General features: G+C 44.3%; 1 protein-coding gene across 1 annotated transcript; it reads left to right on the forward strand.

The window, feature by feature from the left end:
• The first annotated feature begins 138 nt into the window (after nt 1-138).
• On the forward strand, nt 139-20444 carry sdr42e2 (short chain dehydrogenase/reductase family 42E, member 2). The gene is made up of 11 exons (XM_046337082.1): nt 139-606; nt 1980-2075; nt 5223-5280; nt 6366-6484; nt 7547-7622; nt 8883-8965; nt 10044-10181; nt 10342-10407; nt 10502-10565; nt 10787-10860; nt 19130-20444. Exons 1-11 carry the CDS (start codon nt 139-141, stop codon nt 19370-19372), a joined length of 1485 nt encoding a protein of 494 aa, XP_046193038.1. The 3' UTR covers nt 19373-20444.
• Nucleotides 20445-21620: the final 1176 nt, after the last annotated feature.

Genomic DNA, 21620 nt, shown 5'->3' on the forward strand with positions numbered 1-21620 from the left:
AAAATGTTATTAGTTATATCCTATGAAGGTGGCTACTGTGTATCTTATGGAGAATAGCTGTAATGATGAGGTGGCTACTATTTGAACCCCGTGTCACTTACAGGGTTCCGAATTCCATCTATCCCAAGAGGAGTCTGAATGGAGTTGTGTGGCCCCGGTATGAAGGACAACGGAGGCTCTCTGTGCCAGGTAGAGCAGCTGCCCTACCCCTGTGTCCCCCTGCCTGACCCAGGAAGTGCTGGGTGCCGTATACAGGCTAATAGACACCTCCACAACCACCACCTCAACCATCAGCTCCAGTCCTGGGTGAGCCGACCAGCCCCAGACCTAACCTCAACCCCAACTCCAGCCTCCCGACACAGGGCCAATGGGGTGGTGGGTGCCTGGTGCAGCAGCCCAGAGTGTCCAGCCTCCCGCCTAGATGAAGTGACTGATCAGGCCTTGAGAGGGGCAGGGATGGGGACAGGCAGGGTGCTGGTGACCGGGGGAGCAGGGTATTTCGGATTGAGGCTGGGGAGAGCTCTGGTCAGCCAGGGAGTGTCTGTGGTGCTGCTGGATCTTCACAAGCCACAGTGGGATACTCCAGACGGTACTGTCTTCCATCAGGTAGGTAGAGTAGATGCACTAGTCACTTCGGGGCAAATCCTAACTTTCAACTTTCAAATGTTTACTTAGTATCTCACTGTCATCAATGCTTGACAAAGTTAAAGTTAAGATTCATCCCCCGTTGCTTTCCATTTGCTCAGTGGTGGAAAAAGTACTAATTTGTCATATTTGAGTAAAAGTAAAGATACTTTAATAGAAAATGGCTCAAGTAAAAGTGAAAGTCACCCAGTAAAATACTACTTGAGTAAAAGTCTAAAAGTATTTGGTTTTAAATGTACTTAAGTATCAAAAGTAAATGGAACTGCTCAAATGTTCTTAGGTCTCAAAAGTAAAAGTATAAACAATTTCAAATTCCGTATATTAAGCAAACCAGATGGCACAATTAAAAAAATATATATATTGACGGATAGCCAGGGTCAGACCCCAACACTCAGACATCATTCTACAAATGAAGCATTTGTGTTTAGTTAGTCAGCCAGATCAGCAGCAGTAGGGATGACCAGTGTATGAATTGGGACCATTTTTCTATCAAAATGTAATGTGTACTTTTGGGTATCAGGGAAAACGTATGGAGTAAAAAGTACATTATTTTCTTTAGGAATGAAGTGAAGTGAAAGTAAAAATTGGCCAAAATATAAATAGTAAAGTAAAGTACAGATCCCCAATAAACAACTGAAGTAGTACTTTAAATTTATTTTACTTAAGTACTTCACACCACTGCTTTTGTTTTTGATCATTGTTCCTAAATGATTACTAGTTTGAAATTCCCCCACTTGGTTTGTTAAGATCGTAATTGAAAAAGTAAAGAGGGAGAACATTGTATGTTATCAGGGGGATACATTGAAATTCAAGTGTCTTTAGTGTAGTATTTCTCCTCATATACCCCAGGGTATACATGGCTCAGGTATAAAGACACAGGTAAGTGATCTAGTTGAGGGTGCCAGGTGTTGACTAGGACAGAAGGAGGCCGGGGCTCTGATTCAGGTTTCAGGTGCAGCCTTCATGGCACTTTAACTTAATTGTACTTACTAATCATTGGCTAATATATGGACATACCATGTACTATATGTTCAAGCTGTCATCTTACCCAGCAAGATAGTTCACCGTGAAAAGACGCCGGAGAGTTCCATAGCAGGAACTGGATGAATTATGTTAAATGTTTCCTCTCATCACATTACACTTTAATATCAGAGCCGCTCTTTCTAATATGAATACAACAAAGGCTTGACTATTTCTAACATGAGACAGTTAAATCCGATGGTTTATCGTACTGTTATATTACATACTGTATAACAGTGAAGTACAGTCATAGGGTAGAGGAAAAAACACAGCATATCATTGTCTTTCATAATACTGATTTTGTCCCATTGCAGAGCGACATCCGGGACTATGATTCTCTGTATAAGATCTGTGAGGGGGTCGACTGTATATTCCACACCGCTTCCTATGGGATGTCAGGCCCAGAACAGGTGAGTTCCTGAACAGATGGAGGGTAGAATTGAACCCTTCTACTTTCTTTATTCATTTAGCTGACTGGGAATGTAAACAATTCAAAGACCATCACTCATAGTCACTGGTCTCCTGTAACACTGTTCCAAGAATACAGTACAGAGTAAATATTTTGTCTTAAATGCAACGACTTGAGTGGCGTGTGACAGAGATGGAATGGATGCCTGTCTATGGGTTCCAGAGTAGGATAAATCATAACATATTGAATGGAGGCTTTGTTAGTGAAACTCAACCGTTCACATTGTTGTATCACTTGTCTCTAGTCCCTCTCTGCCTGGTACTGAGTCTCTCTCTCTCACTCTGAAATATTTACAGTCAGCTAGCAGATGATTATGTAACTTAGAAAGCTTGTCTGTGTGTTTGGCTGGTGGGTAAGGACAGGCTGAAGGCAGTGGTCATATAGCAGGAGATTTACTAACTTTTTGAAGGGACTTTATAAAGGGTCCAGATTGTATAGCCCAGCTGATTTGTAGGGATCCAGATTGTATAGCCCAGCTGATTTGTAGGGATCCAGATTGTATATCCCAGCTGATTTGTAGGGATCCAGATTGTATAGCCCAGCTGATTTGTAGGGATCCAGATTGTATAGCCCAGCTGATTTGTAGGGATCCAGATTGTATAGCCCAGCTGATTTGTAGGGATCCAGATTGTATAGCCCAGCTGATTTGTAGGGATCCAGATTGTATAGCCCATCTGATTTGTAGGGATCCAGATTGTATATAGCCCAGCTGATTTGTAGGGCCCATCTGATTTGTAGGGATCCAGATTGTATAGCCCAGCTGATTTGTAGGGATCCAGATTGTATAGCCCAGCTGATTTGTAGGGATCCAGATTGTATAGCCCAGCTGATTTGTAGGGATCCAGATTGTATAGCCCAGCTGATTTGTAGGGATCCAGATTGTATAGCCCAGCTGATTTGTAGGGATCCAGATTGTATAGCCCAGCTGATTTGTAGGGATCCAGATTGTATAGCCCAGCTGATTTGTAGGGATCCAGATTGTATAGCCCAGCTGATTTGTAGGGATCCAGATTGTATAGCCCAGCTGATTTGTAGGGATCCAGATTGTATAGCCCAGCTGATTTGTAGGGATCCAGATTGTATAGCCCAGCTGATTTGTAGGGATCCAGATTGTATAGCCCAGCTGATTTGTAGGGATCCAGATTGTATAGCCCAGCTGATTTGTAGGGATCCAGATTGTATAGCCCAGCTGATTTGTAGGGATCCAGATTGTATAGCCCAGCTGATTTGTAGGGATCCAGATTGTATAGCCCAGCTGATTTGTAGGGATCCAGATTGTATAGCCCAGCTGATTTGTAGGGATCCAGATTGTATAGCCCAGCTGATTTGTAGGGATCCAGATTGTATAGCCCAGCTGATTTGTAGGGATCCAGATTGTATAGCCCAGCTGATTTGTAGGGATCCAGATTGTATAGCCCAGCTGATTTGTAGGGATCCAGATTGTATAGCCCAGCTGATTTGTAGGGATCCAGATTGTATAGCCCAGCTGATTTGTAGGGATCCAGATTGTATAGCCCAGCTGATTTGTAGGGATCCAGATTGTATAGCCCAGCTGATTTGTAGGGATCCAGATTGTATAGCCCAGCTGATTTGTAGGGATCCAGATTGTATAGCCCAGCTGATTTGTAGGGATCCAGATTGATTTATATTGCCCATCTGATTTGTAGGGATCCAGATTGTATAGCCCAGCTGATTTGTAGGGATCCAGATTGTATAGCCCATCTGATTTGTAGGGATCCAGATTGTATATCCCATCTGATTTGTAGGGATCCAGATTGTATAGCCCATCTGATTTGTAGGGATCCAGATTGTATAGCCCAGCTGATTTGTAGGGATCCAGATTGTATAGCCCAGCTGATTTGTAGGGATCCAGATTGTATAGCCCAGCTGATTTGTAGGGATCCAGATTGTATAGCCCAGCTGATTTGTAGGGGGATAGCCCAGATTCCAGTATAGCCCAGCTGATTTGTAGGGATCCAGATTGTATAGCCCATCTGATTTGTAGGGATCCAGATTGTATAGCCCAGCTGATTTGTAGGGATCCAGATTGTATAGCCCAGCTGATTTGTAGGGATCCAGATTGTATAGCCCTGATTTGTAGGGATCCAGATTGATTTGTAGGGATCCAGATTGTATAGCCCATCTGATTTGTAGGGATCCAGATTGTATAGCCCATCTGATTTGCCCATCTGATTTAGTTAGCCCATCTGATTTCCAGATTGTATAGCCCATCTGATTTGTAGGGATCCAGATTGTATAGCCCAGCTGATTTGTAGGGATCCAGATTGTATAGCCCAGCTGATTTGTAGGGATCCAGATTGTATAGCCCAGCTGATTTGTAGTGATCCAGATTGTATAGCCCAGCTGATTTGTAGGGATCCAGATTGTATAGCCCAGCTGATTTGTAGGGATCCAGATTGTATAGCCCAGCTGATTTGTAGAGATCCAGATTGGGCAAAGTGCCCTTATTCTCCATGGACTTTACAGTGTCCCAAAACTTTTTGGAATTATTGCTACAGGATGCAAATTTCTGTTTGAAACTAACTGACTGTGTATATTGGTTCCTGACTTCCCTGAAAAGTTGCATATCCCGGGGGCTATTCGATGCTAATGCAGAACGCCACAGGATGTTTTTGTGCTGGTCAAGGGCAGTCAAGTCTGGGGTAAACCAAGGGCTATATCTGTCCTTAGTTCTACATTTTTTGAATGGGGCATGCTTATTTAAGATGGTGAGGAAAGCACTTTTGAAGAGCGACCAGGCATTCTCTACTGACGGGATGAGGTCAATATCCTTCCAGGATACCCGGGCCAGGTCGATTAGAAAGGCCTGCTTGCTGAAGTGTTTTAGGGAGCGTTTGACAGTGATGATGGGTGGTCGTTTGACTGCGGACCCATTACGGACGCAGGCAATGAGGCAGTGATTGCTCCGATCCTGGTTGAAGAAAGGTATATTTAGAGGGCAAGTTGGTCAGGATGATATCTAAGAGGGTGCCCATGGTTCCGGATTTAGGGTTACACATTAGTTACACATTACACATTAGTTCCCACACAAACCGTGTTAAAAGTTATTCTGTTCTGTGTCTCACAGCTGAGGAAAGAGCAGGTGGAGTCGGTCAACGTCGGAGGGACGAACAACGTCATTAATGGTAACAAGCTCCACTCCCTCCTCCCCGCCTTCCTCCCCGCCTTCCTCCCCGCCTTCCTCCCCTCCTTCCTTCCTTACCTCTTCCCCTCCTTTCTTCCCTACCTCCTCTCCTACTTCCTCTTCTCCTTCTTCCTCCCCTCACTCCTCCCCTCCTCCCCTCCCTCCTCACCTCACTCCTCCCCTCCTTCCTCCTCTCCTTCTTCCTCCCCTCACTCCTTCCCTCACTCCTCCCCTCCCTCCTCCCCTCCTTCCTCACCTCACTCCTCCCCTCCTTCCTCCTCTCCTTCTTCATCCCCTCACTCCTCCCCTCCCTCCTCCCCTCCTTCCTCACCTCACTCCTCTCCTCCTTCCTCCTCTCCTTCTTCCTACCCTCACTCCTCCCTCCCTCCTCCCCTCCCTCCTCACCTCTCTCCTCACCTCACTCCTCCCCTCCTTCCTCCTCTCCTTCTTCCTCCACTCACTCCTCGCCTCACTCCTCCCCTCCCACCTCCCCTCTTTCCTCCCCTCTTTCCTCCCCTCCTTCCTCCCCTCACTCCTCCCCTCCCTCCTCACCTCACTCTTCAACTATTGTCACACTCATCAGCTTCCCCTCTCCCACAGACAGGTAGACCATTTCTTATATTAACAACACATTCTTTACATTACATACAGTATTATCTTTGCACAACATACTGTATGTAAATAACTTTTTATAGGCGCAAGACGTCCTAGGAGGTGGAACATTTTTGGCCCTCCTTCGCAATAATGTGTAAACGTTAGGCCCCTATGATGAAATAGTGAAAGAGACCTGTTGAAGGGCTTCTAATGGGGTGCAGTGTAACAGTACAGCCATATATGAGGAGCCATAAAATGCCTGCTAAATGTAGTTAAATGTAGTTGGAGATGGTGTAGAACAGTCTCCTTATCCAAGACGTACAGACTTGTGAGCTAATGACTAGGCTTGAGCTCAGTGGGCTAATAGGCTTTTGAGTCATGACCCAGGTTTAGAAAATGAAATAAACTCCTAAATAAAAATGTGTTGTCAGTTAAATGACTTGGCCCAATGATAACCCTGTCTGTGTGTGTGTGTGTGTGTGCCTGTTTCAGTGTGTGTGGAGAAGGGCATCACCAGGCTGGTCTACACCAGTACGATCAACGTGACGTTTGCTGGCAAACCCATAGAGGAGGGCGACGAGGAGTCATTGCCCTGTGTCCCCCTGGACATGGTGAGTAAGAACAGGATGTCCCAATGACGAGCAGCTTTACTGTAGCCTGGGTAAACCAGACTGAATGATAGTGAGTGCAGCTTACTGTCTGCTTTACCCAGGCTAGCTTTACTGTGTCTATATAGAATATGTGTTTGCTCTGGGTTGATGGAAACACAACTTTTTAATCTTTTTTTCATAGTTGACTTTTCATGTGGTACATACATTTGGTTAAAGGACTGGGCACCTTTGCTATGTGATGTTTTATCTTGAGATTGAAGCTGACATGGTGTACATGACATCCAGAACCAGGCTGATAAAGGAAGCTCATGAATGTAATCTTCTCCCAGAGCTACTCCTTCCAGCTTACATGGCTGTGCATGACTGTATAAGTCCTGCATGAGTAGAGTTACACAGTTTAGGATAGCTTGGAGGCTCAAAGCCTGTCAACCTGACACTGGTGGGGTGTGTGTAAGAGAGAGTGAGTGTGTGTGGTGTGTTTCGTATGGGTGTCACACCTCTGACATGCATCTATCTTGCAACCCCTTCTGAAGGACATACAGGTAACTGCCCAAATAAAGGAAACAACAACATAAATGTATTAATTAATAGAGTGTTGAGCCACTCTGAGCCGCCAGAACAGCTTCAAGGCTCCTTGGAATAGATTCTACAAGTGTCTGGAACTAAATTGGAGGGATGGAACACCAATCTTCCACGAGAAATTCTATATTTTTGTGTTTTGTTGATGGTGGTGGAAAACACTTGCCTGATGACTCAAACTGTATTCTTCCCCTGCTCTCATTCACTACATACTTCAGTCTGAGACTGCCATCAAAACAGCTCTGAATTTTTATACATGACCCTAAGCATGATGTTAATAGCTTACTTAACTCAGCTTAAGCTCCTGCTTTAAATATACTTTGTATCCCTCATTTACTCAAGTGTTTCCTTTATTCTGGCAGTTACCTATACTTTCCTCAGCAGCAGCAGTAACAATGAATAGGTCCTCTGATGGCTATGTCTTAGGAAATAATAAAACACATAGATTGATATGAATAGATATGATGTGTTCTGCTGTCCCAGCACATAGACCACTACTCCAGGACCAAATCTATCTCTGACCAGATGGTCCTAACAGCCAATGGGCGCTCACTCAAAGGTAAGAGACCCTAGAAATAGAATGAAGATATACAGTAGTATATCTATTATTTTAATTCTGTGTCCATGGCAGAGACACTGTGACTTTGTCTGGCATGGTCTTGAGGTGATAGGATGGGGGCTACTTACAGCATCAAGACAGTGATGATATCCTCAAATGGAAATGGTCTGTTCAGGTCCTTGACATTGTCTTATGATTCTCAGTGTGTATGAATGGATGCTGTATGTTTCCACAGCCAAACTCTGTGTGTGTGTGTGTGTGTGTGTGTGTGTGTGTGTGTGTGTGTGTGTGTGTGTGTGTGTGTGTGTGTGTGTGTGTGTGTGTGTGTGTGTGTGTGTGTGTGTGTGTGTGCGTGCGTGCGTGCGTGCGTGCGTGCGTGCGTGCGTGCGTGCGTGCGTGCGTGCGTGAGTGAGTGTGTGTGGGCGTGTGCACGTGTGCTTGTGTGTATTTGTGAGTGAGTGAGGTTGGCTTGGAAACCAAGCTTTCCATGTGTGTGCAACCTAATCCAACTGGACCTGCTGACACCAGTTCAATTTAGAGCTGGAAAGCACAATGCCACTTGAGACTGGAGAGCAGTGTTCACCCGACACCGTTTTGCCTCAAGCAACACACACACAGGGATGTACTTACACACACAGAGACACACAGTTATTAGCAGTAGTACCAGACATGCAGTACAGACTCTCGTCACAGACAGATGTCAGGTACATGCTTACTGTAAAACTGACAGTCAGAATCACAGGAGACATTGATACACACACAATGTTTCCATTAACATAAACCCATGTACAGTTCATCTGTCTCAAAGGTGTGTAGGAATTCTCTTACTGCGTTAGTGTGATTCCAGTGAGTACTTGGTTAAATAGGTGTGATCCCTTCAGCCCCTCCTTGGGGGAAACCCCTATCAATGACCACTTATTTATATATTAAATGAAGCTAGGAGCATGGCGCTATGTCATTACTGGACCATTCATGCATCTATTAAGACGGGATGTAGAGGAAATATATTAACACTGGAAGATGGGTTCAGGTTGAAGCAAAGGTTAGCATATTATATATGTTGATGAACTATTACTACTACTTACATACAGTATTACGGTAACCTACATACATTTGCATAGTACACTATCTTGCAGTTAAGTGGAATTTACATTTCTAGACTCATTTATAAGTAATTACACGGTGGAGTAACTCATTTGTAACAAACTTTCAGTGTTGCCAGATTCAGTTCATTATTCAATGCCATTATCTTCTTTAAAGGTGGGGGTCTCTTGCGGACCTGTGTTCTGAGACCCTCAGGCATCTACGGGCCAGAAGAGAGACGACACCTACACAGGGTTATGGTGAGTGTCCGTACACCTACCTACCACATAGAATCACAATGAAAAGAACTGAGACATCTCTACATTCCACCTGATTTGTCACTTTCCATCCAAGACGGCGGCACCATAGGGATAAATGTCTGTGTACTGTTTAATTGGGTGGGTGGCACAATAAAATGACAGCCCAGTCTCATTGCCCTTCTATCAGCTATAGAGGTAGGTTCTCTTAGGCTTTAGATCGGCTGGCAGAATGTGTACCTGGTGAGGATATATTATTAATGGACCCTCTTAAAAGTATCCTGTTTCACGCCTCTCTCTCTCTCCCCTGGGGAGAATGAAGGGAAGGAATACTCTATGCTGGGCTGGGTTGAACAGGGCTCGGATGCTGCAGTTCCCGGTTCACTATAGGGAAAGCTGCTTAGAGGCCTTTTAATCTTTCTTCCCCTAATACAGTTTACCTCTCCCCTCACTCAATGTCAGACCATTGTACACACACAAACCCATGCATGCCTTGACACACGTACACAACCCCAAACACACTCACATGAGAACATACATACTCTCAGCACAACAATACAGTCTAACCTAGACTGTATCTGTATCTGTATCGCTCTTGCTCTCTCTTGCTCTCTTCTCTCTCTCTCTCTCTCTCTCTCTCTCTCTCTCTCTCTCTCTCTCTCTCTCTCTCTCTCTCTCTCTCGCTCTCTCTGCTCTTGCTCTCTCTCTCTCGCTCTTGCTCTCTCTTGCTCTTGCTCTCTCTCTCTCGCTCTTGTTCTCTCTCTCGCTCTTGCTCTCTCTCTCTCGCTCTTGCTCTCTCTCTCTCGCTCTTGCTCTCTCTCTCTCGCTCTTGCTCTCTCTCTCTCGCTCTTGCTCTCTCTTGCTCTTGCTCTCTCTCTCTCTCGCTCTTCTCTCTCTCTCTTCTCTCTCTCTGCTCTTGCTCTCTCTCTCTCGCTCTTGCTCTCTCTTGCTCTTGCTCTTGCTCTCTCTCTTGATCTCTCGCTCTCTCTCTCTCTCTCTCTCTCTCTCTCTCTCTCTCTCTCTCTCTCTCTCTCTCTCTCTCTCTCTCTCTTTCTTCACTTCTTCTTCTCTCTCTCCCCAGGTGAATGTGGAGCGCCGGTTGTTCAGTTTTAGCTTTGGAAACCGCCAGGCCAAGATGAACTGGGTCCATGTGGACAACCTGGTGTTGGCCCACATCCTGGCTGCTGAGAGCCTCACACCCAAGAGGAACTGTGTGGCTGTGAGTTTACTACTACTCACCATCTCCATGGATACCAATGATCGTTTCAGCACTTGTTTGTTCTACCTTCAAGTGGCATTTGTACACATTGTACATATTTAGGCCTGTGTGTGTTTGGGGTGGGGGTGTATACATAGTAATATCAACCTTTCTCCCTCAGAGTGGACAGGCCTACTTCATCAACGACGGGGAATCTGTCAACCTGTTTGAATGGTTGACACCACTGGTGAGTAACTCTATATATTCTTTGGGTGATTAACACATATAGTTTATCTTGTCTTGGTCTTTGATATCCCCTCTGTCTTTCCCCTCCTCTCTAGTTTGAGAAGCTGGGGTACAGCCGACCGTTGATACACTTGCCTGTCTCACTGGTCTATTCAGCAGGTAGGAGACACAAACGGGCACGCATTAACACACACATACACGCACACACACGAATACCCACGCTGCTGTAACAGGACGCTGATCATGCCCAACACCAGCCACAATCTGTCAGGATACACACCAGTTTCATACTTGCCAAACTGTTGTAATAGTACGCTGCTCGTAGCTCAGACCTGCCACGCTGCTGTCTTCCCTCCTCATCTGAGGTGTGTATTTCACAGCCATTCTGATGGAATGTTTACACCTGGCTCTGAGGCCAATAGTGGAGATCCCTCTGCTCTTCACCAGAAATGAGGTAAGCGTACAGCTATGTATCTACAGTACCTATCTACTACTTACATACCTATCTATATGTACCTGCCTGCATGGCTGCTTACCTGTCTACCTACCTACCTTCATAGCTCTTTCTACATCTAACCCCTCTTCTCACTTCCCATTTTTACTCTGCCTTTTTACCCATTCTTCTTCTTTCCTCCTTTCTCCCTTCTCAGTTTTACATTGCAGCCAAGCACTGATGTGAGGACCAACCTTCCTCACCACACTTGCAAGAAAACGTTGTTGAGAAATATACCATGTTTTCCAGTGTTACATATTCAGTGTATTAATTAAGTGTAACAGTCTCTTTCCTGTCACATACTCTATACAAAGAGCAAATTCACAGAAGGGAGAACATTTTGAATTTACTTAGACCTTTCACTCTGTGTGAGTTCTAAAGTTCTGAAGTTATTGCATTCTGGGTCATGATGACATGTCTCAGTCAGTGTAGAACCCCACTGGGCCACGGTGGCAGGGTCGTTCCACAAAATGAGTACCTTTGATATTTTAAGTAGAAATTGTGCACACATTTGAAAGCCATGAAGTGCCCTTCAATATAGACCACGTGGAATATTCAATAAATCAGATTTTTTTAAAAAATAAAGACTTACTAAAGTGTTACAATTCTGCATTTGGACATGTCCCTCTTTGCATCCTCTGTGACTTCTAGGAATATTTTAACACAATTAGTCCCAAAATTTATCCAAGTTTTCACCATCATTGTAAAGCCGTAGTTATTTTGTTGGTTTGACAAAGTAATTTCTGAAGATGATTATTTATTCATGTGATTATTGATCCATTTTAAGGTTAAAAAAAATCCCGGCCCCAATTTTAAGGCCAACCCTGTTACGTGAACTGAACTCTCCTTTTAATATGATGAAATAATTAATTGAAACAAAAACTTTTTAAAAAGAAACGTTGAACATCTAATAGTCAAATCATAGTGTAAAATCAGGTAAGCTGGTTCTACCCTTTTTATGACGACACAGGATATTACATTTACATTTACATTTAAGTCATTTAGCAGACGCTCTTATCCAGAGCGACTTACAAATTGGTGCATTCACCTTATGACATCCAGTGGGACAGTCACTTACAATAGTGCATCTAAAACTTAGGGGGGGTGGGGTGAGAGGGATTACTTAACCTATCCTAGGTATTCCTTAAAGAGGTGGGGTTTCAGGTGTCTCCGGAAGGTGGTGATTGACTCCGCTGTCCTGGCGTCGTGAGGGAGTTTGTTCCACCATTGGGGGGCCAGGGCAGCGAACAGTTTTGACTGGGCTGAGCGGGAGCTGTACTTCCTCAGTGGTAGGGAGGCGAGCAGGCCAGAGGTGGATGAACGCAGTGCCCTTGTTTGGGTGTAGGGCCTGATCAGAGCCTGGAGGTACTGAGGTGCCGTTCCCCTCACAGGATATGACCCAGATGTAGACACGGGGGGAGGATAGTACAGATCATTTATTGGGAGCACGGGGCGGGCAAATGGCAGGTCGAGGGCAGGCTGAGGTTCGTGATCAAGTCAGAGTCCGGCGGGTACATCACGGTAGGCAGACTCAGGGTCAGGGCAGGCAGAATGGTCAGAACCGGGAAGATCTAGAAAATATAACTAGAGAAACAGGAAGGCTGGTAAGACCTGACAAGACAAGATGAACTGGCAACAGCCAAACAGAGAACACAGGTATAAATACACAGGGGATAATGGGAAGATGGGCAACATCTACACAACAGGTGTAGCCCTGATCGCTGACAACGATGAGACAGCCTATAGGGAGGAGATCAGAGACCTGACCGTGTGGTGCAAGGACAACAATCTCTCCCTCAATGTGATCAAGACAAAGAGGATCATTGTGGATACAGGAAAAGGATTACAGAGTACGCCCCCATTCTCATCAATGGGGCTGGAGTGGAGCAGGTTGAGAGCTTCAATATCCATGGTGTCCACATCTCCAACAAACTAACATGGTCCAAACACATCAAGACAGTCGTGATGAGGGCACGTCAAAACCTATTCCCCCTCAGGAGACTGAAGAAATTTGGCATGGGTCCTCAGATCCTCGAAAGGTTTTACAGCTGCACCATTGAGAGCATCCTGTTGGGTTGCATCACTGTCTGGTATGGCAACAGCTCGGCCTCTGACCGCAAGGCACTACAAAGGGTAGTGCATACGGCCTAGTACATCAACAGGCCCAAGCTTCCTGCCATCCAGGACCTCTATACCAGTAGGTGTCAGAGAAAGGCCCTAAAAATTGTTAAAGACTCCAGCCACCCTAGTCATAGACTGTTCTCTCTGTTACCACATGGCAAGCGGTACCGGAGCGCCAAGTCTAGGTCCAAGAGGCTTCTAAAGAGCTTCTACCCCCAAGCCATAAGACTCCTGAACAGCTAATCAAATGGCTACCCAGACTCTTTGCACATGTACATATTACTTCAATTACCTCAACACCGGTGCCCCCGCACATTGACTCTGTACCACTACCCCCTGTATATAGCCCCGCTATTGTCATTTACTGCTGCTATTTAATTATTTTTTGTAGGTATTTTCTTAAAACTGCATTGTTGGTTAAGGGCTACACCTGTTGTAAGTAAGCATTTCACTGTAAGGTCTACACCTGTTGTATTCGGGGCATGTGACAAATTAAATTTGATTTGATCTGGAGGTGGGTGGAGACAAGCACAAAGACAGGTGAAACAGATCCAGGTGTGATACTTTTTGGCCATTTTCTGGTGTTTGTGGTGGAATACTGAGCAGGTTGAGCATTAGTAATACGTCAACCTTGTTACCCATAGATAGACAGGCTAGAAATGTTTTAACAATAAATACAAAATTGTGAAACTTGCATTCAATTCCCCTCCCTGTTCCAGCTTCCATTTCCCTTGTCACAAGTCGTCAACCCTGTTTCAGTCAACTCTGTTACTTTATTTAGCGCTTAACAGGCACTTACTATAGTCTGTCTGTCTGTCTGTCTGTCTGTCTGTCTGTCTGTCTGTCTGTCTGTCTGTCTGTCTGTCTGTCTGTCTGTCTGTCTGTCTGTCTGTCTGTCTGTCTGTCTGTCTGTCTGTCTGTCTGTCTGTCTGTCTGTCTGTCTGTCTGTCTGTCTGTCTGTCTGTCTGTCTGTCTGTCTGTCTGTCTGTCTGTCTGTCTGTCTGTCTGTCTGTCTCTCTTGGGTTACTAGATGCTACATTAGATTCTTGTTTGTCTCACTGAGGCTTCATTAGGGAAGTATTTTCCAGGCTCTCCGACCCCCTTCCTTCCTGATCCAATCTCTTACAATCAAAAATTAGAGATTTCATGAATTCGTTGGAAGATGGAGAAGCAATGCTTCTTTATACTGTTTGCCAGGAGAGGTACTGATGAGCCCATTTAGAAGCAGTCAGGAGAGGAACTGATGAGACCATTGAGACGCAGTCAGGAGAGGAACTGACGAGACCATTGAGATGCAGTCAGGAGAGGAACTGAGAGGACCATTGAGATGCAGTCAGGAGAGGAACTGACGAGACCATTTAGATGCATTCAGGAGAGGAACTGATGAGACCAATTAGATACAGTCAGGAGAGGAACTGACGAGACCATTGAGATGCAGTCAGGAGAGGAACTGACAAGAACATGGGGATGCAGTCAGGATAGGAACTTACGAGATCACTGAGATGCAGTCAGGAGAGGAACTGATGAGACCATTGAGATGCAGTTGAAAAAAGTGGATCTGTTACTGCAAACAGCAATAACTGCTCAGAATGTATAGGCCCCCTCCTTCTTACCTTGTTCTGTGTAGCTCAGTTGGTAGAGCATGGTGGTTGCAATGTCAGGGTTGTGTGTTTGATGCCCACGGGAGACCAGTATGAAAATCTATCCACTCACTGCTGTAAGTTGCTCTGGATAAGAGTGTCTGCTAAGTGACTAAAATGTAGATGTTCGCTCTCTTTCATGGATATGATTGGACTGGAAATGGCTTATGTCAAACTGACCTGGGGTCAAATACATGTGTATTTGAATATCTGGTATTTAAAATACTTTTTCTGAGTATTTTAGTATTTAAGGTCACAGTTATGAAAACTTAGGACACTAAAGAGGCCTTTCTACTGACTCTGAAAAACACATGCCTCCTGGCATGCTGCAAGGAGGCATGAGGACTGCAGATGTGGCCTGGGCAATAAATTGCAATGTCCGTACAGCGCTACAGGGAGACAGGACGGACAGCTGATCATCCTCGCAGTGGAAGACCACGTGTAACAACACCTGCACACGATCAGTACATCCGAACATCACACCTGCGGGACAGGTACAGGATGGCAACAACAACTGCCCGAGTTACACCAGGAACGCACAATCCTTCCATCAGTGCTCACTGTCCGCAATAGGCTGAGAGAGGCTAGACTGAGGGCTTGTAGGCCTGTTGCAAGGCAAGTCCTCACCAGACATCACCTGCAACAACTTCGCATATGGGCACAAACCCACCATCGCTGGACCAGACAGGACTGGCAAAAAGTGTTCTTCGCTGACGGGTCTTGATTTTGTCTCACCAGGGGTGATGGTCGGATTCACGTTTATCGTCGAAGGAATGAGCGTTACACCGAGGCCTGTACTCTGGAGCGGATCTATTTGGAGGTGGAGGGTCAGTCATGGTCTGGGACAGTGTGTCACAGCATCATCGGACTGAGCTTGTTGTCATTGCAGGCAATCTTACCGCTGTGCGTTACAGGGAAGACATCCTCCTCCCTCATATGATACCCCTCCTGCAGGATTATCCTGACATGACCCTCCAGCATGACAATGCCACCAGCCATACTGCTCATTCTGTGCGTGATTTCCTGCAAGACCGGAATGTCAGTGTTCTGCCATGGCCAGCAATGAGCCCGGATCTCAATCCCATTGAGCACGTCTGGGACCTGTTGGATCGGAGGGTGACGGCTAGGGCCGTTCCCCCCCAGAAATGTCCGGAAACTTGCAGGTGCCTTGGTGGAAGAGTGGGGTAACATCTCACAGCAAAACTGACAAATCTGGTGCAGTCCATGAGGAGGGGATGCACTGCAGTACTTAATTCAGCTGGTGGCCACACCAGAAACTGACTTTTACTTTAGATTTTGACCCCCCCTTTGTTCAGGGACACATTATTCCATTTCTGTTAGTCACATGTGTGTGGAACTTGTTCAGTTTATGTCTCAGTTGTTGAATCTTGTTATGTTCATACGAATATTTACACATGTTAAATAAACATTTGACAGTGAGAGGATGTTTATTTTTTTGCAAGGTTTATTTTAAAGGATTTTCAAATACTTATTTCAAATACTATTTTTCAAATACCTGGGTTAAAAGCATGGGAGTGTATTTGAGTCAGTGTATTTAAATGTGTTGTATACTTTCCAAGTGTACACTGAGCGTACAAAACATTAGGAACACCTGCTCTTCCATGACATTGGCTGACCAGGGGAATGCTATGAAATCTTATTGATGTCACAATCAGTGCTGATGAAGGGGAGGAGATAGGTAAAGAAGGATGTTTATACCTTAAGATAGGTGAGACATGTATTGTGTATGAATGCCGTTCAGAGGGTGACTGGGAAAGACAAAAGAAGATTTGGGGTATGGTAGTAGGTGCTAGCCGCACCGATTTAAGTGTGTCAAGAACTGCAACACTGTTGGGTTTTTCACGCTCAACAGTTTCATGTGTGTACCAAGAATGGTCCATCACCCAAAGGACATCGAGCCAACTTGACACAACTGTGGGAAGCATTGGAGTCAACATAGGCCAGCATTCCTGTGGAACGCTTTCAACACCTTGTAGAGTCCATGCCCCGATGACATGAGGCTGTTCTGAGGGCATAAGGGCAATAATTGTTTTATACACTTCTGAACTTTCAAATGCATTAAAATATTGAATGACTTGTCTTTTCAAATGAAATATATCTGAATACATACTTCAAATGTATGTGAAAGTAATTAAGATAGTTGAAATAGTATTTGAACCCAGGTCTGATGTCACACATCTCCGACCTTTCAAGGTCCGTAAAAGGAGGTAGAAAAATATGGTTTTGGAATGGAAAGCAGCCATACTGATGGCAGTAGTATTGCATACATCCTGCCCTGGCACTGAGGAGGGCCCGAGAAGCTGTTTGTAGTAGGAGCTGCTATCTGTCGTACCCAAGAAGGTATTACTTCATGAATGTGTGATGAGACAGAAACCAAAGCCATGCCCACAGGGCTGCTGGTCCAGGAGCTGCTTCAGTCAGACATTCTGGCGGCTGCCACCGGGAGATCGATAATTGTCCTGTGAATAAAATATTAGCCTGTTGTGTGTATTTCTCCTGGAAGGGTGGGATGGAGTAGGGAGAAGTTGCCCCATAATCACTGATCCAGGGTCAGACATTATTTTACTCCTCATAGGATTGTCTATGACTTACAGTAAGGTAATCCTAGATCTGTGGTTAGAGCCAACATCTACCCCAATTGACTGGGTCAGGAAGTTCAACACTGGGGACACAGGAACTGACGTCATTGCAGGCTCAACTCCAACTAGTTCCCTTGCTTTAGGGTTATCTCCTAACCTGAACCATTACTGGACAACATCACTACTCTGCTCAACGGTCCTGTTGCTGGGCTAACAAGAGACAGCAGTCAGTGGTCCGTCAGAGACAGCCAGGTGTACAGAGAGACATACATGCTAAGTCTCTAAAGGGTAAATCCATTTGAATTCAATCGCTGTTGTTTTAAACACAACTTTCCAGACATGTTTGCCCATGGACGAAGTGGTCAGAAAGTGACTTTTTAGGCATGAATACCAAAACATTCAAAAGATCTACTACATGACCAAAAGTAACATTCCAAAGGTGTTCAATGGGGTTGAGGTCAGAGCTCTGTGCAGGCCAGTCAAGTTATTCCACACCGATCTTGACAAACAATTTCTGTATGGACCTCGCTTTGTGCATGGGGGCATTGTCATGCTGAAACAGGAAAGGGCCTTCCCCAAACCGTTGCCACAAAGTTGGAAGCTATAGTTTTAAGATTTCCCTTCACTGGAACTAAGTGGCCTAGCACAAACCATGAACAACAGCCCCATACCGTTATTCCTCCTCCACCAAACTTTACAGTTGGCACTATGCATTGGGGCAGGTAGCGTTCTCCTGGCATTCATCAAACACAGATTTGTCCTTTGGACTGTCAGATGGTGAAGTGTGATTCATCACTCCAGAGAACACGTTTCAACTGCTCCAGAGTCCAATGGCAGCGAGCTTTACACCACTCCAGCCGTCTCTTGGCATTGTGCATGGTGATCTTAGGCTTGTGTGCGGCCGCTTGGGCCATGGAAACCCATTTCATGAAGCTCCAGACGAATAGTTATTGTGCTGACGTTGCTTCCAGAGACAGTTTGGAACTCGGTAGTGAGTGTTGCAACCGAGGACAGAAGATTTATATGCGCTACACACTTCAGCACTCGGCGGTACCGTTCGGTGAGCTTTTGTGGCCTACCACTTTGTGGCTGAGCCGTTGTTGCTCCTAGACGTTTCCACTTCACAATAACAGCACTTACAGTTCTTGCAGGGAATACATTTGACAAACTGATTTATTGGAAAGGTGGCATCCTATGATGATGCAACGTTGAAAGTCACTGAACTCTTCAGTAAGGCCATTCTACTGCCAATGTTTGTCTATGGAGATTGCATGGCTGTATGCTGAATTTTATACACCTGTCAGCAACAGGTGTGGCTGAAATAACCAAATCCACTCATTTGAAGGGGTGTCCACATACCTTTGTATATATAGTGTAAAAGTGTTCAAGGTTAAGGAAACCTGTTGAATCTCTGTGTTACACTGAGCCACCGGGTTTGTCTGAGAGCTTCTGTCACAACAGGTATTTTCCATGCAGACATCGTATCCTCTGTGTAGTAAGGGGATATAGGGACCAGAGAGACATCCTTCATCCAGAGCTCCTAACTTGCCTCCCAGGCTGTACTGAGCGCTATGCCCATCTCAGAGCACCCTGATTGGGCAAGAGTGAAGGAGTGCTATTGAGTTTGTTAAGCTGCCTTCGTGGCAAAGAGGTGGGGGCGAGAGACAGGGGCACAGTACAGACCACTAACACTCTTCTCCTAAACAGCTTGTTTAACTCTATTTCCTTTAACTGGGTGTTGGGTGCCAGTCTGTTTCTGCTTTAACCAATGGGTCAAGTCTTAACAACCAAGACAGTTAACTTTGTTGAATGCAGTGACAGTCAGGTACCTGGCAACCATTTCTCTGAATCTTTTCTGCATCCTCCTAGGTGAGGAACATTGCAGTGAGCCACACCTTCAAGATCGAGAAGGCCCGTCGAGACCTGGGCTACTGCCCCAGACGCTACAGCCTGGGGGACTCAGTGGACCAGTACATACGGTCCCGACCATCCCGCTCCAGGCCCTCCCCCCTAGGCCCCTCTCGGACTGTTCTCCTGCTCCTGGTCCTCCTGCTGCTTTTGGGGTTCAGCCTGGCTGTCCTCCTACTTTGCTCCTGGCTCTGGGATCACTAGGTAGCTACTGTGGCTAAAACTTAAGTAACAGCTCACTAAGACCCAACCCAAATCAAACACAGCTAATACACTCACTAATACGTTTTATTTGTTAGCCGCCTTTCTGGACACCTATGGTCTTGGCCTTACATCAAGCTAAAAGCAATGATAGAAAGCATGCATAGTGTACATCTAGATACACATAGAAGACCACATGAATATACCACATACTGTTGACCTAATGCTAGCAACTCCGCCCTTCTATAATGTTTATCATGGTATATCATGTTATCATACAAATGACTAAGGCTGTAGATGGATGATTATCAAATGTATAGTATGTAGAATATTTGAAATAATATGGTGCTTTGTTCAAACCCTATTGCCTTCCATAGGGTGGAGTATATAATGTATCTGGGTTTATTTTCTTGAGAAAGAGGTTCTAATATATTGAACCAGAGAATCATAATGTGAATACAGTACAGTACAGACTTAAAAAGTACTACATGGTATGACTTTCTGTGAATTTAGAAATGTAACATTTTATTGGACTGAAGTGAAAACGGAAGTTTTAGTAAAAAGGATTCCTCTTTGCATTGATGTTTATATACTGTATATATATATATATATACAGTCCCAGTCAAACGTTTAGACACACCTACTCATTCAAGGGTTTTTCTTTATTTTTACTATTTTTTACATTGTACAATAATAGTGAAGACATCAAAACTATGAAATATCACATATGGAGATCAACCAAATTGAGAAGACTGCTGTGAAATGCAGAGTAGGTGAATGGATGATCTCCGCATGTGTGATTCCCACCATGAAGCATGGAGGAGGAAGTGTGAGGGTTTGGGGGTGCTTTGCTGGTGACAATGTCTGTGATTAATTTAGAATTTAATGCACACTTAACCAGCATGGCTACCACAGCACTCTGCAGCGACACGCCATCCCATGTGGCTTGTGCGTAGTGGGACTATCATTTGTTTTTCAACAGAACAATGACCTAACACACTTCCAGGCTGTGTAAGGGCTATTTAACCAAGAAGGAGAGTGATGGAGTGTGGCATCAGATGACCTGGCCTCTACAATCCCCCAACCTCAACCAATTTGAGATAGTTTGGTTTGGGATGAGTCGGACCGCAGAGTGTAGGAAAAGCAGCCAACAAGTGCTCAGATGTTGGAAAAGCATTCCAGGTGAAGCTGATTGAGAGAATGCCAGGAGTGTGCAAAGCTGTCATCAAGGCAGTGGCTACTTTGAAGAATCTCAAATATAAAATGTATTTTGATTTGTTTAGCACTTTTATGGTTACTACATGATTCCATGTGTTATTTCCTAGTTCTGATGTCTTCACTATTATTATACAATGTAGAACATATTAAAAAATAAAGAAAAATAAAGAACAACACTTGAATGAGTAGGAGTGTCCAAACTTTTGACTGGTGCTGTATATATATATAAATATGTTGATTGTCATTCATAATAATGCATGCCCCCCCCCCCCTCTCATCTTCTTTGGTGAGGGATTTGTTGTGATTCACATTTAGTCTGTAGGATTAAATCAACCAGTCATAGTCATTTTATAAGCTTTTGTGAAAAAGAGAAAGCCTTTCTATGTTGAATGCCAATTACTATTTTGTATTAAGAATAGTTTTTATGTTTATGGTGTGTATCTGAGAAATATTTAATTGCTCCCAGTGCTCTTCCATTTTTCTTCAATTCAAATATTGCAAAATGAAACAATGATTAAATAATATATTTTGCTGAATGACATGAACGGAATAAAGCCTTACTAAACACAACTGTTTGTCGTTTTGTGACAATGGGACAGAAAGTCATAAAATCTGATTTTTAACCTAACCCTAACCTTAACCCATACCGTGACCACACTGCTAACCCTAATGCATAAACCTAACCTTAAATTAAGACCAAAAATATATATTTGTTTAATGAATTTTTTACAAGTGGGGGAAAAATTACTCAATTGTCATACTTGAGTAAAAGTAAAGATACCTTAATAGAAAACGACTCAAGTAAAAGTGAAAGTCACCTAGTAAAATACTACTTGAGTAAAAGTCTAAAAGGGTTCTGTTTTAAATATGCTTAAGTATCAAAAGTAAAAGTACAATCCATTTCTAATTCCTTACATTAATTAAAGCAGATGGCACCATTTTCTTTTTTTTCTATTTTCTTTCTTTCTTTTTCTTTTCTTTTTTCTTTCACCTTTATTTAACCAGGTAAGCTAGTTGAGAACATGTTCTCATT

The sequence above is a fragment of the Oncorhynchus gorbuscha genome, unplaced genomic scaffold (genome assembly GCF_021184085.1).
Source record: "Oncorhynchus gorbuscha isolate QuinsamMale2020 ecotype Even-year unplaced genomic scaffold, OgorEven_v1.0 Un_scaffold_1270, whole genome shotgun sequence".
Lineage (NCBI taxonomy): Eukaryota > Metazoa > Chordata > Actinopteri > Salmoniformes > Salmonidae > Oncorhynchus > Oncorhynchus gorbuscha.

Bases quoted from the DNA above. Each gene is read 5' to 3' on its own strand.
- sdr42e2 (XM_046337082.1), top strand. From the start codon at position 139: ATGGAGTTGTGTGGCCCCGGTATGAAGGACAACGGAGGCTCTCTGTGC. The intron at 10,182-10,341 runs GTGAGTTTACTA...TTTCTCCCTCAG, and splicing joins CCAAGAGGAACTGTGTGGCT to AGTGGACAGGCCTACTTCAT. The intron at 10,408-10,501 runs GTGAGTAACTCT...CCTCCTCTCTAG, and splicing joins TTGAATGGTTGACACCACTG to TTTGAGAAGCTGGGGTACAG.